Raw genomic sequence first — 17,429 nt, 5'->3', positions numbered from 1 at the left:
CAGGAAACACATATGGCTAATAAGTATATGAAGCCTTATTAAAAATCGGGGAAATATTTTTCTGCATATATTGATGATTAAAAAAATTAGGGAAATAGAAGTCAGGGCTACTATGAGAATATTTATTTTGCATTTTCTTATGAAGGTTAACATTCATATACTTAATAATTCAGCAGTTCTCTTCTGGGGTAAATAACTAATAGAAGTTTACCAAATACCCCAGAAAGCATAGTATAAGAATAGTATTAGGAGCACAATCAGCAATAGTAAAAAAAAATGGCACCAATTAAAATGTTCGTCAGTAGGAAAATGGCCAAATATTTTGGTGCTACAGTAACACAGTAGAATTATTGAATGATATTTATATACAACAGTATGGGTGAATCTTTTTTTCTTCTTTTTTGTTTTGGGAATAATTTTAAATTAATTTGGGAGGATAAGAATAATGTGTAAAACATTCATATACTTCTTATCCAGATTCACCTATTATTAACATCCTTTCCCATTTGTTTTAGAGTTCTTTTTGAAGCACTTGAGAATAAGTTCTATGTATCATGGCTCTTTTCCTCAAAAAATTATCGTGTATATTTACTAATAATAAGGATATTCTCTTAGAAAACCACAGTGTTCTGTCAGTTGGTCCACAGAGTCCTGTATTTTTTTCTTTCTTCTAGTAGAGGATCCAGTCTAGGATCAGGTGAAGGACCTAGATTAGTCAAAACGATTTTGAATAATAACGTGTTTCAAAGGCTTATGCTAACCTGACATCAAATTTTTGCCTTCTCCAAGTTGGGAATTTTTCCTGTTTTTTTTAATAGAAGTTTCATTGTTCTAAATTTTATATTTGTGGTTAATGTAGGTTTCATTTCTTCTGTGTGTTCATGTTTTTCTTTAAAATCTTGAGCCTGTTTATGATAGCAGACAAGGACTTTAAAAAGCTAATTCCATATCTTGTCATTGCTAGATATTTTTTACTGACTTTTTTTTTCCTCCTGATTATTTTGGCAATGGAAGTTCCCCTGCTTGCCTTGCCAGCCAACAAGACTCTTCCTGTGGAGGGGCCAACCTAACATATCCTCTCTGCTTATATAAAACTTGGAATGTCAGGCCCTCTATTTTAGAGTGAAGGATATTGGTGAAACTTCAAACTACAGGAGAAATCCATGACAGTTAGTATTTGTATAGTTCTTAGATGTGAAGACATAGTTTTATATATTTGAGTAAAATCAAATCAAACTTAATGAAAGAATGACCAAGACAAACCCATTAAAAAAATGCATAATTGAGGGGGCAAATGATAATTTAAAATGTAAAACAAAATTGTAATTTTTGTTGTTAAGAAGGATTCCTATGTACAACGAACAGCAAACCAGAAAGTGTTCTTGGAAATGAGAGACATGATTGTCAAAATACAAAATCTGTAAGTAGATTAATAAATTGCTCATGTTTTAGATTCAATTGATGATATGGGATTTCAAATCAGGGAAAATTTACAAATGTGGAGCAATAGAGATGAAAATATAAAAGGTGAAAGATGTAGTGGAAAGGGAGGTGGTCCAGTTCTCTGTAAAGATCATTAAAAGAGTACAAGAAAAAGCAATCAAAGGGAAGAATGATTAAAGAAAAAATTTCGGGGCCAAAAGATACATGTTTTCAGATGGAATGGGCTTACTGAGTAATCAGGAGTTTAGTTTAAAACTAAAAAGAAAAAAAAAAAAAAGGATAAAGAGAAAAATCTTAAAAGCTTCCTGAGCAAAAAAAAAAAAAAAAAAAAAACCTACAAAGGAGGGAGAATGACACTGTCATCAGGATTTTTCTCATCTACAACCCTGGATATTCAATGTAAAATTTTATTTCAAGTTGGAAGGGAGTTGGGCATAGAATTACACCTGTAAAGATGAATATATAGTTAGTGAAGTGGGGTGCAGAGGGTGGGGGGAATAAAATAAAGAAATTCAGGTTTACAAGAACTTGGCCACATAACCTTCAGGAAGGTTACTTAACATATTTCAGCAGAATGAGAAAGGAATTCAAGAAAGTAACACCGCCTGGTAGCACCTGGTTGTATTAGAACAAATACATCACGATAGAGACCCTATGTGCATTTGAGTCAGGCAGGTCTTCACGGTTTATAGTGCATCTGAGGAATTCTGGCATCCCACCCTGTCTACCAGTGAGCATTGTAGTCCTTCAAGCCTGAGAAATGAAATGTTTGGGAACTACTGGCCTTCAAGAAATGGAGGAAGCTAAAAAAAATTCTAGATAGCTTTGGAACATAAACTCTGAAAGAGCAGGACTGGCTTTGCTCTCTGCCGAATCCATAGCACCTAGAAAAATGCATGGCACGTGGTAGGTTTGAAGTAGATGTTTATTAAATGAATAAATGCTTTGGAGAATATTAACTATATTTCCTTTTGCAAAGTTTGAATGTCATGGAGTTTTCCTTTTGTGCTATTTATGTGATCATTCAAGTTATATAACAAATGCTGTCTATTGGTTTTTCCATTTGTAGAAATGGACAATAGGATATAAAAGATTTACTTCTGCTTAGAACAGAATGTTACAAGATGGAATGGGAAGGAAGGGTTTCAGGAAGGGTAAATCACTTATTTTCTTTCTTATCTTTCTAAAGGTAACATAATTAATTATTTAAAGATGATATGTTAAAGAATAGTGCCTTTAAGACTAGGCTACCTATTCTCCTAGAAAGAGATGGAGCCCTGCACTAGGTGCAGAAATAACCAAGGTATAATTGTAATAAAATCCATATTAAACACAAATTACTTTCTAGAATCTTCTATGTATATCAGTCATGTATGCTATTGCATAGTTGGGTATTTCTGAAGACTTAAGATTTAGTGCTTGGTGTTAATATATTTTTTTCATATTTGGAACAACTTTGATTTTAAGATGAGGTAATGTTAGGTCTGTCTTAAGTATTCAAGTTTGTGTTAACATACAAGAAATTACTTAAGCCATAATTATATCTATGGCAACAGTAAGCATTTCCTTGGCAGTTGTATCCTTATTTTTAATAACACTATAATTGTGAACACTGATCATTAAATTGAACGGAATTTTAGTAACAGTTTGTTTCTTAGTATGTGTGAACAATTCCAGGACCACCGTGTATACCAAAATCCACACATACTGAAGTCCCGCAGTCTCTGTATATGTGGGTTTCATGTCCCTTGAATACTGTAGTTTTGATCCGAGTTTGGTTAAAAAATCTGTATAAGTGGACTTTCACAGTTCAAACCTGTGTTGTTAAAGGGTCAAATGTTATTTATCTCTTTCTTCAATAAATACACAGTGACTTAAGGAACATATATATTTAACTTTATGTGAATATGAAATATCTTAAGTTTCAGAAAATATTAATTTAAATATTGAATTATTCCTTTTTAATAGTTTATTTTAAACATGACATGCGGTTTCTTAATTTAGAATACATGTGTCCAAGAAAAGAAAATTTTTTTTTCATGAAAAGAGATCAGTAGCTATTGAAGGTAAGGTTTATTCTTCAGTAAGTGTAAATTGAGGCACTTAACTGACTTTACCTGCTCCTTGGAATAGCTTAAACATTTTTTCATCTATATAGATCTCTTGTGTATTTTACCCTACTCATACAATGAATATTGTTGAAGATAGGGAAAGATGCCATAGCTCTTTTCCCTGACAGTTCTGGATTTATGCTAATATTACATTCTTGGGACTTTGCTACTGATGGGTTAAATGAATATAGATAGTGCTGTTGTGAATTGTTGTATTAATTACCTATTGTTGCCTAACAAATTTCTCCAAAACTCAGTGGCTTAAAACACAATTTACAGTTTCTGTATGTCAGGAATCTGGGCAAAGCTTGTCTGGGTCCTTATCTTTAGGGTGTCTCATAAGGCTGCAGCCAAGGCTGGGCCGGGGCTCTCATCTGAGGCTTGAACCAGACTCATGTGGTTGTTGGCAGAATTCAGTTCCTCAAGGTTGTTGTACTGAAAGCTTAAGTTCCTGTTGGCTGTTGGCCAGAAGCTGTGTTCGCACTGTTCCCTGCTTATGGGCCTTTCTCACAAGGAGACTGACTTCGTCAAAATGAGCAAAGTGAGGAGGCAATAGCTAGCAGGACAGAAGTCACAGTCTTTTCTAACTCAAATCACGGCAGTGACAGCCTGTCATCTCTGCCCAATGCTGTTGATTAGAAGCAAGTCATTCATTAGGTCCAGCCCGCACTCAGAAGGGGATTATACATGGGTTTGAATACCAGGATGCAGAGATCATTGGGAGCCATGTCAGAAACTGCCTGCTACAATTACTTTTAAACCTTTTCACTGATGGACCATGTGGTTATATCAAATCATGGTACCTGATTTGAATTTGTGGTGTTCTGGGCAATATTTTTATGATTATCAGATCTTTAAATTTTTATTTGTGAACTAAAAACTTAGATTAAAGCCTTATTTAATTTTTAAAATTTCATCTTTATCTCTAGTGAAAATTATTTTGATTGGGAGTATCAAGAAGTCAGGTGGATATTTGAACTAGGTCTTGAATGATATGGTAGGATTTTATAATAAAGTGAAGAAAGGCATTCAGAGCATAGGGTATTGTGCTACATTGAAGTAATCTAAAAGGTAAAACTGGCAGGGGTTGGGGGCAGTACAGAAAAAGAGAGAAACTGGAAAGAGAAATCGTGAGTTGAAGAAATCTTTATTCAGCAGGCATTTTTGAACAAGCTACCATGTGTTAGACATTAAGGGATAGAGCTCATTAAGAAAATTCCTGTCATGAATCTAAAGTCTGGTAGTTTTGAGGAGTAACTTTAAAAGGTTTTTTTTTTTTTTTTTTTTTTGAGACAGAGTCTTGCTCTGTCACCCCAGCTAAAGTTCAGTGGCATCATCATAGCTCATTGCAACCTCAAACTCCTGGGCTCAAGCAGTCCTCCTGCCTCAGCCTCCTGAGTAGCTGGCACTACAGGCATGCACCACCACACCTGGCTAATTTTTCTATTTTTAGTAGAGACAGGGTCTTGCTCTTGCTCAGGCTGGTCTCAAACTCAAGCTGGTCCTGAGCTCAAGCGATCCTCCCACCTTGGCCTCCCAGTGTGCTAGGATTACAAGTATGAGCCATGTGCTCAGCCTTTAAAAGTTTTTAAGCAGGGAAGTTACGTACAAATGAAAGGTATGTTGAAGTGTCAATTTAGAAATATCTAAGCTATTATATGTATTTATATAAAGATATGTATTATGTTTTCAATTACATGTGAAATGTGAACGATAGTAAAACCTTTATTTTACTATTTTTCCATTTTGTTAGTATGAGTAGTAACATATGCATAAAATTCTGCTTTTTATGTGGTCTGTAGCTATAGATATGTATCATTTATCAGATGTTGAGTTAATCTCTTCATTGTAGAAAATCCCCACCAAATTTTACTATGTTGCACTCTAATTTCTGAGTGAAATTGACTTCACTGTCTCTTGGCAGAAAACTTTGTATTTATTGAAAACTGTTTAAACTCTAGCATCTTACACATTTGACATACTCAATATTGATGTGCTTTCTGTTGCATTTGAAATAACATGAGAAAATGGAAAAAGGCTTTATGGAATCATAGGCTACAAAAAAGCTACTAGTGAATAATTTTACTTGTGAAAGACAGTCTATATAATATAGTAATTATTTTTATTTTGTCATAAAGACTCTAAAATCTGACATCCAAAATAGAATTGCATATGGATTCCTTTGCTTGTCTTGAAAAGCTGCTGTCACCAAGTCTTTTTTCCTGAGATTTCTATTAGCAGTCCACTTCTATCACCATATATTTGGATCCTGCAGGTTCTTTTCTTAATTGTGTTCCCCAACTCATTCAGTAGATAAATATTAAAGGTTACCAGTAAGCCACCAAAGATAAATAATCCTTACTCTGTAGAACTCAGTCTGCTTGGAGAGACAAACATATTTCCTCTCAGGAGAATTTTGTAGTTTTCAGTGTTGAGGGCCTGCATATCTTTTTTAAATTTATTTCTAAGTATTTATACTTTTTGATGCTTTTGTAAATAAAATTACGTTTTCAGTTTTTATTTTCTAATTGTTTGCTGCTATGTCCTTGTATCTAGTGACATTGCTAAATTCACTTAGTCTAGTAGTTTTAGTAATACAGCCTTATGATTTTCTAACAATCACGTAGTCTACAAATTGAGACCATTCTGTTTCTTTTTGATCTTTATGTTTTTCTTGCCATTTTATTTTTAATATGGTATTACTTAAATAGGCAATTAAGTAAAAACTATAGAAACAAAATAAGACTAAACATAAACAAAAAAATTATGTGATGAATGGTATTGTTTTGCTGAACTAAATCACAGCTCAAAACATGAGTTTAGTTCTAAGTCATACAGCCATGCTCTCACTCTCCTTGAACCATCTAAACATTATTTCTGTTCTACACCATTTTTTTCTATTTGAACTTCTTAACTGTTCTTTTTTTTTTTTATAGTACTTAGAGTTTATTTGATCTTTGGTTGACATAAATGAATATTAATATATATTGGACTGCATTAATTATTTTCCCAAACCTAAAATAACTTATTTTATAAATACAATCTTGGGTACTGGAACCTTTTAAAGTAGTTTTTTTTTTATTTTTTTTTGTTTGTTTGTTTTTCAGCTCATTATGGGGGTACAAAAGATCAGGCTATATACATTGCCCGTGCCTCCCCATCCCCCGAGTTTGAGCTTCAATTGTGTCCATTCCCTAGACAGTGCACATCACACTCATCATGTAGGTGTGCACCCCTCCCCTTGTAGTTCTATGTTATAGTGTGATCATGCAGAGATGATCAAGAATGTTAGAGCCTCATTAAAATGGAAACGTAAGGTTAAAAAATGTGAAGAGTTGATTTCCAAAAGCAGAACCTCTCCATTCCCAAAGCATAATCATTGTCCTTTCTCCTGATGACTGTATAGTTTTGAATTTGTTTTACAGTGCAGAATTGGTTGGTTTCCTTTATTTTTTTTTAATTTCAGGACATTACCAGGGTACAATGTTTTGGTTACATGAATTGCTTTTGTACAGTTTGAGTCAAAGTTATAAGTGTGTCCATCATATAGTGTGCGTTGTACCCATTAGGTGTGAATTTAGCAATCCTCCCCCCTTCACACCTGCTTCCATTAACACTTTTGTTTTTTGCTTTCTTAATGCAAAAGGATCTGTCATAATGTTGAGACAGTGCATGCCAGATGCTTATCTCTAAGTATAATAGTATAGCACTTACATGCATAGGCTTTTGAGTAGCTTGGGTTTTATCTGTTACTGCCCTTGTTCTACTCTTTAGCATGAATTTTTCTAGACCTTTCAGCCACCTATGCATATTTCATTCCTGGTAAATCATTAATTTTTCTGAAGAATTGAATCTATTAGATGTTTTAACTTCATTATTCACCTGTAAACCTTGTCTTTTCTTGAAACATGCACGCTGCTTTTTCATACTTTAAAAACATATTAATAGTCTTGATATATTCCTCGTTAACTTTTGGGTGTAATTTAACACTGTTACCTTCATAAACAATAAAGAGAAGCAGGGCAGCCATTAAAATAACACTACCTTATAGAATATATTTATTTCATATTTCTGCCATGTGATATTTGGGAGTTGTATGCAGGTTATATTTTTCTAAATTTAGTGGTGATTTTTAAAAACTTTATTTTAAAATAATTTTATATTTACGGAAATGTTTTAAAGATAATACTGGGAATTTCTATATATCCTTTATTCAATTTCCCCTAATATTAACATGTACACAATCATGGTACCTTATCTAAACTAAGAAATTAACATTGGTACAATACTATTAAGTAAATTACAGACTTTTTCCAGATTTCCCCTGTGTTCTCACTAATATCCTTTTCTGTTTTAAGATCCAGTCTGGACACTAAGATTGCATTTAGCTGTCATGCCTCCTTAGTGTCCTTCAAGCTATGCAGGCTATTACGGTTTTTCTATCTTTCCTTGTTTCTCATTTTAAAGGGTACTGTTCAGATACTTTGTTAAATTGTCCCTCAGTTTCAGTTTGGCTGATGTTTTCTCGTGATTAGATTGAGGTTACGGATTATGGGGAAGAATACCACAGAAGTGATAATGTCTTTCTCATCATATGTAACTGTTTACTAGTGATGTTAACTTTGATTAGTTAGAGTGGTGTCTGCTAGGTTTCTCCACTGAGTCCTATTTTCCCCTTTACATGCTCTATTCCTAAAAGCAAGTCACTATATGCAACCCACACTCACGAGGAGGAAAACAACCTCCACCTCATGCAGGGAGGAGTATCAAAGAATTTGTGAAATTTTTTGTTGCTGTTTGTCACCCTTCGAATTGTTGTTTTTCCTACTTCTAGAATACTCATTTTGTCTTGGATCTGTCCTCTAGTTCCCTTTTGTGTGTGTGCTTTTCCGTTTCATTTTTCCTGCTCCGTGATGTGACATATTTCCTGGATTTAATATTCCATACCATAAATGAGTCGTGACCATTTCCCTCTTTAATTCATCTATTGAATTTTTCAATTTGAAAATCAGATTTCTAAGCCACAAAAAGTGTTTTTTTGTGTGTGTTTGTTGCATTTGGATCTCAAGTGTCTGCTTGCTATTTCTCTCTCTCTTTTTTTAAGGCATTTACTGCTTCCTTTAAAAATTCTGTTCTGTTGCACCTGTGTACTCAGTGTTTCTCCTCATTTTCATTCTAAATGCTGTGGCTTCCTAGATACACAGTTATCTTTTCCCTTGTGGCTCATTTGGCCTCCAGTCTGGTTACTGAAATATTCCTAATGGTGATAAACCTACAGATGATTAGAAGGAAAATAAGTCATTTACTATGATGTCAAGGGCAAGCTGTTGGCCCCTCTTAAGACATTGAAGAAAGTCTTTGTATTCCACCCTTTCCCTCGTTTGAAGACTAGGGAAGTGTGAGCTCATTTGTCCTTAACTTCTTTCAAAAACTCTTTCAAAAAGACACGAGTTGGCCATAGACTTCCTCTTGGGTTCATCTCCATAGGCCAAGTCCTGGTCTTTGCCCGAGGATCCTGTTTGGTGTCCAGTGTTACTTGCTCAGTACAGGGTGGGGAAGAAGCCGTGTACTACCCAGTGTTTTCCTCAGAGACTCATTAGCCCTCAATCCTCAGAATCTGCCTGGTTAGGCATAGTGCTGTTAATGGAAAAGGGTTGCCAGTGGATGAGAAGGGAATTCTCCACAAATCATCTTTTGAGATTTCAGTCATTATTAACAGTAAACATTGAGTTCTGTGAATCACTTTGGAAAGAGGAGAGTATATGTGTATAAAGTGACTTTCTCTGAATTGTCACTAGGGACTTAGTCTATCTCCAGGTATACTGGATCATGGCTGTTTTCATGTAATTCAAGTTTCCTTTATCGCTTTGTTACTCTCCAACAATATACCAGTACATGTAATTGTCATATCAGCTGTGTAATATAGGCCTCATTTTATAATAACACCAAAAGTTAGTGATACCACTGATCATTTTTTAGTCTCATATTTCTAGTGGTCTGTGTATAGCTGATAGCATGCCCATAGATATATAAAATATGTGTTTAACAGTAACACTGTCAGGCACAGTCCATCTTGGTAATATAAATGTGAGGGTTTTTTGATCTTAAAGGAGAGGTTCTTTAAAAATGGATAGACTCTTGGAGGACTTGAGTGGACATTTGCCGTGCATTGAGGACTTCGAAATTTGTATTCCCATCCTGGACTTTTCCTCTTATCTCCAGGCTTATGTATCCAGTTGCCTATTGGACATCTTTTTTGTTGTCTCTTAAGCATCCTAAATTTAATATAACTCATGTTTCTTTGCCAGACCTTCTCTTTCTTATTAGAGGGATTATACTAAAAATTCTGGACTCATAATTGATAATTCTAATTCTAATTCCTTATCTAATCAGTAGGTTTTGTTGGCTGTGCCTTCAAATGTATACCGAATCCAAGCACTTCTTACTAGCTCTACCTCTTTTAAAGTTAATTTTGTCTTAATCTTTCAGATTTGTTGATATATTGGTGTTAATATTTTTATGCTAATCAGTCTGCATGACATTTATACTTCACTTCTTTTTTAAAATTAATTATTCCAGAGATTTTTCTGTTGCTTTTTCCTCCCTCTCAAAAACACTAGGTTTTTCTTCTTTTCTAATTTCCATTGTGATTTTTTTAGAGATTCTTAGAACTTTGTTTTAGAATTTCCAAATGTGAGTAAAGTTTTTCTTGTTATCTGTTTGTTAAAATTGATGTCAGAAAATATGATATGTATGATAATGCTGCTTTGGCATTTATTGAGATTTGCTTTCTGGTCTGGTGTTTACTTTTTGTGGTTCATTGTACACCCTGGGTAGAATGTGCACCTTGCAATTATTTGTCTCAGTTTTTTGTTTTCTGTATGTTCAATCTGTATTTTTACTAACATGTCTGCCTTACCAGTTACTAAGAGAAATGCGTTAAAATCTCCTGCCATCATTATGAATTTGTCAGCTTATAATTCTGACAACTTTTAGTATATTTAAAATGGTCTTTTTAGTTTAATATTTTAATAGTTTTTAAAAAACTATTATTCAGTATGTAGTGACCATTTTTATTTTCAACAATGGTTTTTGAGCCGGGCGCGGGGTGGCTCACGCCTGTAATCCTAGCACTCTGGGAGGCTGAGGCGGGTGGATTGTTTGAGCTCAGGAGTTCGAGACCAGCCTGAGCAAGAGCAAGACCCCGTCTCTACTAAAAATAGAAAGAAATTATATGGACAACTAAAAATATATACAGAAAAAATTAGCCGGGCATGGTGGCGCATGCCTGTAGTCCCAGCTACTTGGGAGAGGAGGCAGGAGGATCGCTTGAGCCCAGGAGTTTGAGGTTGCTGTGAGCTAGGCTGATGCCACGGCACTCTAGCCTGGGCAACAGAGTGAGACTCTGTCTCAAAAAAAATGGTTTTTGCCTTTAAGTCCATTTTGTCTGATAATACACTTGCATGAGTCTTGAATTGGTTTGTGTTGTCATGTCTCCATTAATTTTAACTTTTCTTTGTCCTTATGTTTTAGGTTTATTTCTTGTAAATTACGTATAATGAGATCTTTTAAAATTCTGAGCTGATATCTTGTGGTTTCATTGCTGAGCCTCCATTTATTGTGACTCCTGATATAAATGTATAAATGATATGTTTTTTTCTACCCTCTTATTTTGTGCTTTCTAATTACTGTAGATCTTTCCAGTTCCCTCCCTGTTTTCCATCCTTTTGGATTAAGTTTTCTTTATTTTCCCCTTTTCCTGTTCACTGAGTTGGAAGTTACACATTATATATATAGATGTATTATGATATATATGTAATGTTTATGTTTCAGTGATTCAGTTAGAGTACATAGTTGATTACAGTTCAAACTGAAACAGCATCTCCAACTTAAATAACATGTGATCCTGTTATAACTGATCATCTCCCTTGTATTAAACTTCTCTTTGTCTAACTGGAGTTGCATTTTTTTTCTTGTAGTTTCTGGGGCTTCTCATGGAGTTCTTCTCCAGTTTTGATCAGTTGTTTTATGGGGAAGAATGAGATGTATGCTCTTGTCTCTTTTTGCTTTATGTATTTTATATCTAGGTAAGGTTTCAAAATATTTTATGTTCAGAACACGCTTCCAAATTTATCATCCAAAACTGTTTTGTATCCTTCAGCTGAGAACTAAACTTTCTTTATGTTTCAGCTGGTTTGTGAAAAGTTTTAGGGCCTTTGTAAAATTGGGCTACAGCTTTGTGGTACCAAATTATTTTTTATTTTTATTTATTTATTTATTTATTTATTTTTAAGACAGAGTCTTGCTCTGTTGTCCAGGCTAGAGTGCCGTGGCGTCAGCCTAGCTCACAGCAACCTCAAACTCCTGGGCTCAAGCAATCCTTCTGCCTCAGCCTCCCAAGTAGCTGGGACTACAGGCATGCACCACCATGCCTGGCTAATTTTTTCTGTATATATTTTTAGTTGTCCAGCTAATTTCATTCTGTTTTTTAGTAGAGACGGGGTCTCACTCTTGCTCGGGCTGGTTTCAAACTCCTGAGCTCAAAGAATTCACCTGCTTCGGCCTCCCAGAGTGCTAGTATTACAGGTTGTGAGGCATCGGGCCCGGCCTATGTTTTATTTTTATCCTTGTTGATACTGTTGGATTTTTGGGTTTTGTTTATTCTTTTGAAACAGGTATTTAGCTAGCTGTGCTTGTTTTTTGTTTTAGTTTTTCATTTCAGTGTATCTCATTGATACTTGTTAGTCTATGAAATAATTTTATTTATAGTTGTGTAGTAGGACATTTATTTTGTTAGCTTTCTGCATGAAATATTGCTGTTCACGTTCCAGAAATGCATTAAAATGAAAAAGAAAGGACTTTACTAGCAAGGAACTTGAGGTTCTCTCTGAAATTTAAAGTACAGTTTTCTGGTGGTGTCTCAGAGGATGGGAAGCTAATGTGACCACTTGCAAAGTATGACTTATATTTACTATAGAATGTATATTACTCATGCAAAAATAAGATGGGAGTAGCAAAAGCAAAGTGAGAGAGTCTTACAGTGTTAAACACCAGTGGGTCAAAGTGCATTCCTGGACCAGCAGTCCAGGATTACCTGTGAACTTGTTAGAAATGCAAATCCACAGGTTCTACTTTATACCTCCGAGGCCCAACAATCAGTGTTTGGACAGGCTGTCCAGGTGATTCCGATATTTGTTAAAGTTTGAGAACCACTGAGGTACGCACTAAAACAAGATGTTACAAACTACTTGATGTGTTCAACTGGTAGGCATGTACAATGCTAGTCGTCATTTTTTTAGACAGAAGTGTTAAAAATATTTGATCAATATTGAGCTTGTGAAAACATTACTCAGTTTAACTCTTTTTCAAGTGGTTTGCTTTCTTATGTAGAAGAAATTATTATTTTTCTCTCAATTATATCATAAATCAACATTCACCTGAATCTGCCTAACAACTCATCATACTTCTTGATGTGTAAAGTTGTAATACACTGAATGTGAGAGTAAGATATGGAAGAAATTTATGATTCAAAATATTTACTTAATACTGAAATCTTAATGGAATGTAACTTCTATGTAATTTAATGCAACTCTTTACCTTTCCTCCTACCCCCACTTCAGCCAATAGTTTTCAAATTTCTGGGAAGGCCCTTTTAGATCTATTTAACACCTCACCATCAAAAACTCATTGAAAGGGCTCAAAGTACGTTATAATATTCTTAAACAAAATCCTGTGGGAAAATAGGGCTGCAGAGAGGACCTGTATTTTCCTGAAGTAGGTCTTTGTGTTTGAGAGTTCTTTATTTCAAATGTTTTGTGGAATTCATCCCACTATGGTATACAGAAGTAATTGTAAATCATTTTTTAACTAATTACTTGATTTAGTATTTGAAGAACTTTCTGTAGAGATCATTTGTATTATATGTGCATATAGTTTAAAGTCTTTAAATAATGATAGTATTTTGTTATAATTCTTTATCTGTTTTTCTTTCAGGAGAGAAATAGAAACAAACAATAACCATATGGAGATGTCCTGTTAAAATTACAACACTAATGACGTAGACTCTGGAAATGCCTAATAAGTCAAAGAAGACGTTATTAAAGCTTTTTTTCTGCTTAAGGTGACATCTTTGAACACTTTAACACAAAATTGACTCTTCTTGTAATGGTTTTCATCAGCGCATCTGCCCTTATACTCTCACCAAACACACTTGAGAACTGTAACTTCGTCAAGCACTTTCTGTCCTGAAGCTTTTACCAGTATCTGCTGTCTTTTGTAATTATGCATCCTAGCTAAGGCACAGAAGACTGAATGAATGCAAGGATTCATTAACTCTTTGAATTTGTTAAATACTAACAGTTAACCATTAGAAGTGGTTCAATGATGTAAGAGTCACACTGCTTCAACTTTTCTTTGTTGTAGTTTTTAAATTGTCAATTTTTAGCTATTTGACAGATTAAAAGCAAAGTAATCATGCCATATTTAGTCCTGGAGTTCAAGTCTAAATGTTTATGTGAAAAATTATTGTAGTAAACTTTTAATATGGCAAAGCAACCTTAAGCTCTATTTTAGCCAAATGAAACATAATCTGAAATTATATTAGAATATTTCCCTTGTCTTCAAACTGTTTGGTGTAACAGAATATTGATATGCAGCTTGGTGGATTTCACCAGTTAATGCACATTCTTCTCCCCTCCTTCCCCCAATAATATGTATATTGAGAAATGTGCATTTGTCTGAGGAATTATTTTGTTTGCTACCACTTAATGAATCTCAAAATTTTGAGTAAATGTACCTCAGTCTAATCAGACTTTTTATGACCTTTATAACTACATTTAAAACCCTTAATTCCTATTTCTGGGTGTTTGCGAGCCTGATTGCTATCATGAAGTAAAAATTTATTACTCTAGGTATTCACTAGCTGAATAAACATAGTTCTTGTTTAGCAAGCATATACTGTTCCTCAGCTCTTTTCTCCAGCTTTTGCAGTGTCCTGGCATCCTTAAAATACTTTGAAAATATGGCCTTGATCCATGAATTAAATCAGTATCTAAGTGAATGTGTTGATGTTTTATTGATCAGATCTATATAAGTGGGAATACAGCATATATCTGGGTATTCTTATAGTTATCTTTTTAACATCTTATTTTTTTCATTAATTACATATCAACATTAATTTTGTATCTTGAAGCAAATTGATTTTGTATAATTAAATGTGTCAAGCATCTGTATTAACTGATTTGATGGCATAAGATTATGAAAATAATGTACTGCCCCTTATATTACTGTTCCAAGAGGAGAAAGCTGTGTAGGAAGATATGTTAAGGGTGAAAATAGCAATACGGTAGATTTGAAGACCTTGATATTCTGCATTACTCCATTTATGTTTACATCATGTTTAGAAATGTATTCATTTATTGTGGTCTTTGGTCACCTCAACTCAAAACCCTAGTGTCAGATATTTCTTTGAGGCTTTCATTTATATGATTTTTTTTTTTGTACAATGTTTTCTTAGAATGTACAAATACTGTATTCAAGTGAAAAAAAAAATACAGTATTTGTAGATAACCATAGCTACTACACAGTTCTTTGGTAGTCCCATTGTAGTTATATCAGTGTTTACTGAAGGGAACATCAAAATTTTAATGATATATTATAAAATAAAGACTTTCTTAAAGGAAAATTGCACCTATTTTACCTTTTTAAGAGTAAGCCATGAAATCTTATAACATGTCTCATAACTATTTATAATGAAAATTGGCATTTGGGTATAGTCACCACAGCAATGTTATACATCTCTAAGATTATATAGGTAGGACATATCAAGGATTACTGTTGTCATTCTGGAGGTAGGTCCTATTAGAGAAAACTATAAAAGGGTGACCTTGTAGGAAGGATCTGAGTCCTCCCCCTGAGGTTCTCTTTTTCTTGGTGCTTTATTAGCAACTCTGGATATTTTTATAAAACTAGTTATATTATAAATGGATTCAAACTTGTTTAATTTACATTAGGTTTTTATGTAAGATTGTCAAGGAAGCACCCAGCAAGCAGGCCAATTGCAATAGACTCAGACATGTTAAATAAATGTATTTGAGAGTCTATTCATGGTGAGGAGTACATCCCAGTGCCTTTAACCTGGATATCTAATCTTAAGTGAAATGGGTGCAGCATTCCTTTGGAAAAAAATCCTTTTTCTTTTCAGTTGATAATTTCGTGTTTTTCTCATTAAGTTTTCTCCAGAGCACCCACCTTCTCTTCCTTCTTGGTCTGTCATTGTATTGCAAAATGTTTTTCCTCTAAATGAAATTATTATAGGTTGTCTCAAGAGAACAACCAACTAACTGAATGTTTCTTAACTGTGGGGACCAAAAGGGAGAGAGCCTGGGGTTGCCTGGGGTCTGTAAGAGGAGACACATAATCAAATGTTTGAATAATCATAAATTAAGACATTATTGGCCCAGTAAATTTCTTGCTTAATGTTTTTCCAAGTTCTGGTTTGAATGTTTCTTATTAAAGTTATCTTATGTGGGTATTTTATTTTGAAAGGTATTATAGTTTGTATATTTAACAGTAAGGGGGAAAATGTAACCAAAATTAGTATTCCTTCTCTATACATATTGGTACTTGAAGATTCCTTTCAAAAGAAACCCAGCCTTTTCCTAATTTAGTACTTAATTCCTCTTTTTAACTTAAGTGATCTTTCTAATTCAAAAGCTGTGTTCTTTTTGAATACCATGCATGGGGGTTAAGCTGATGTTAAAACAGTTTGCAATAAAAAAAAAGAATCAGCTTAAGTCATTTAATCATTTCAAGTGCATTCTGCATCTTTAAAAAATAAGTTTGAGAAATTTAAGAGAATTGTGTTTTCATTAAGTTTTGCGTATCTTTTGTTATGCCATGTAAATTCCCTTTTACGTATGATTAAAGGAAGGTTATGATAAAATGATTAGTTCATTTACATTCACTTGTAGCAATTACATGAGAATTTGAATTTTGTCGTGTTTGGGTTTATTCATTCCTGTGAATGATGGTACAGTTAGGTGAGATTTTCTGTTATGGTACCCAAACTCACCATTTGGTCCTCTTTAATCTTTGAGGGTTTCAATAAAAATTGTTCACTCATACCTGTGTTCTTTCTATTTTATCTTTATAAATATGTATTGCCTGCTTGAAAACATTAACATTTTTGCCTGCTCTTTTACGGATTTTCTGATGGACATATCTTCCAAATGTAAATAGATTATATCACTCCTTCTAGTTGGCCATTGAAGTAGGGGAATTAAAGAGAGGGAGGATAATAGTATATTCTCATCCTTATCCATTCCAATGACCTAATTGAATTACATGTGTTTAATACTAAACTTAGAGCAAAAGAGAAAGAGAACCGGTTTATTCTTTTTTTGTAGTAGGAAGAAGTAGTTGCAGCAGCTGCTAATAACCTTAATACCCCACTTTTGGTACTGAGGAATGTTCTTCTAACATTGTACATCTGCCTCTTGGGATTGATAAGAGTTCATGTGGATAAGATCATGGTAACTCTGGATGGTGCACTGATTCTTTCTGGGCTGTCTATCTGTTAAGGCCAGCAGATGCACACAACACTGCTGGCCTGTGACCAGGGCTTGAAGAATCACCCCAGGTGCCCACACTGTGGCATCGTCAGAGTCCTTTCTATTGGTCATCTAAAGAGGGAGGGTTTGTGTTTCATCAGTGTACTTATAGTTGAGGCCAGTCATTTGTAGTTGGGACCTAATTTGCCTCAGCTTTATCTTGTTTAGTGATACTAGATTTAGTAATTCTAGTCTATGAAGCAAAATATTCTTGCCATCAGAAGTTAACTGAACAATTTAAGGTTATCTTTACTTTCTAATCACA

General features: G+C 34.2%; 1 protein-coding gene across 5 annotated transcripts in view; it reads left to right on the top strand.

Moving 5' to 3' along the window:
• The window catches only part of YTHDF3 (YTH N6-methyladenosine RNA binding protein F3), a 40,760-nt gene extending 24,084 nt beyond the window's left edge, over positions 1-16,676 (top strand). For all 5 annotated transcript variants that reach the window (XM_069465551.1, XM_069465549.1, XM_069465553.1 and 2 more), the window contains one exon: positions 13,548-16,676. In XM_069465551.1, coding sequence (XP_069321652.1) covers positions 13,548-13,571 — 24 coding nt within the window. In that variant the 3' untranslated portion in view covers positions 13,572-16,676. The remainder of the gene's footprint in view (positions 1-13,547) is intronic.
• Positions 16,677-17,429: the final 753 nt, after the last annotated feature.

The sequence above is a fragment of the Eulemur rufifrons genome, chromosome 3 (assembly GCF_041146395.1).
Source record: "Eulemur rufifrons isolate Redbay chromosome 3, OSU_ERuf_1, whole genome shotgun sequence".
Classification (NCBI taxonomy): domain Eukaryota; kingdom Metazoa; phylum Chordata; class Mammalia; order Primates; family Lemuridae; genus Eulemur; species Eulemur rufifrons.
Note: the sequence above shows the minus strand (reverse complement) of the source record. Positions and strands in the feature narration are given on the sequence as shown.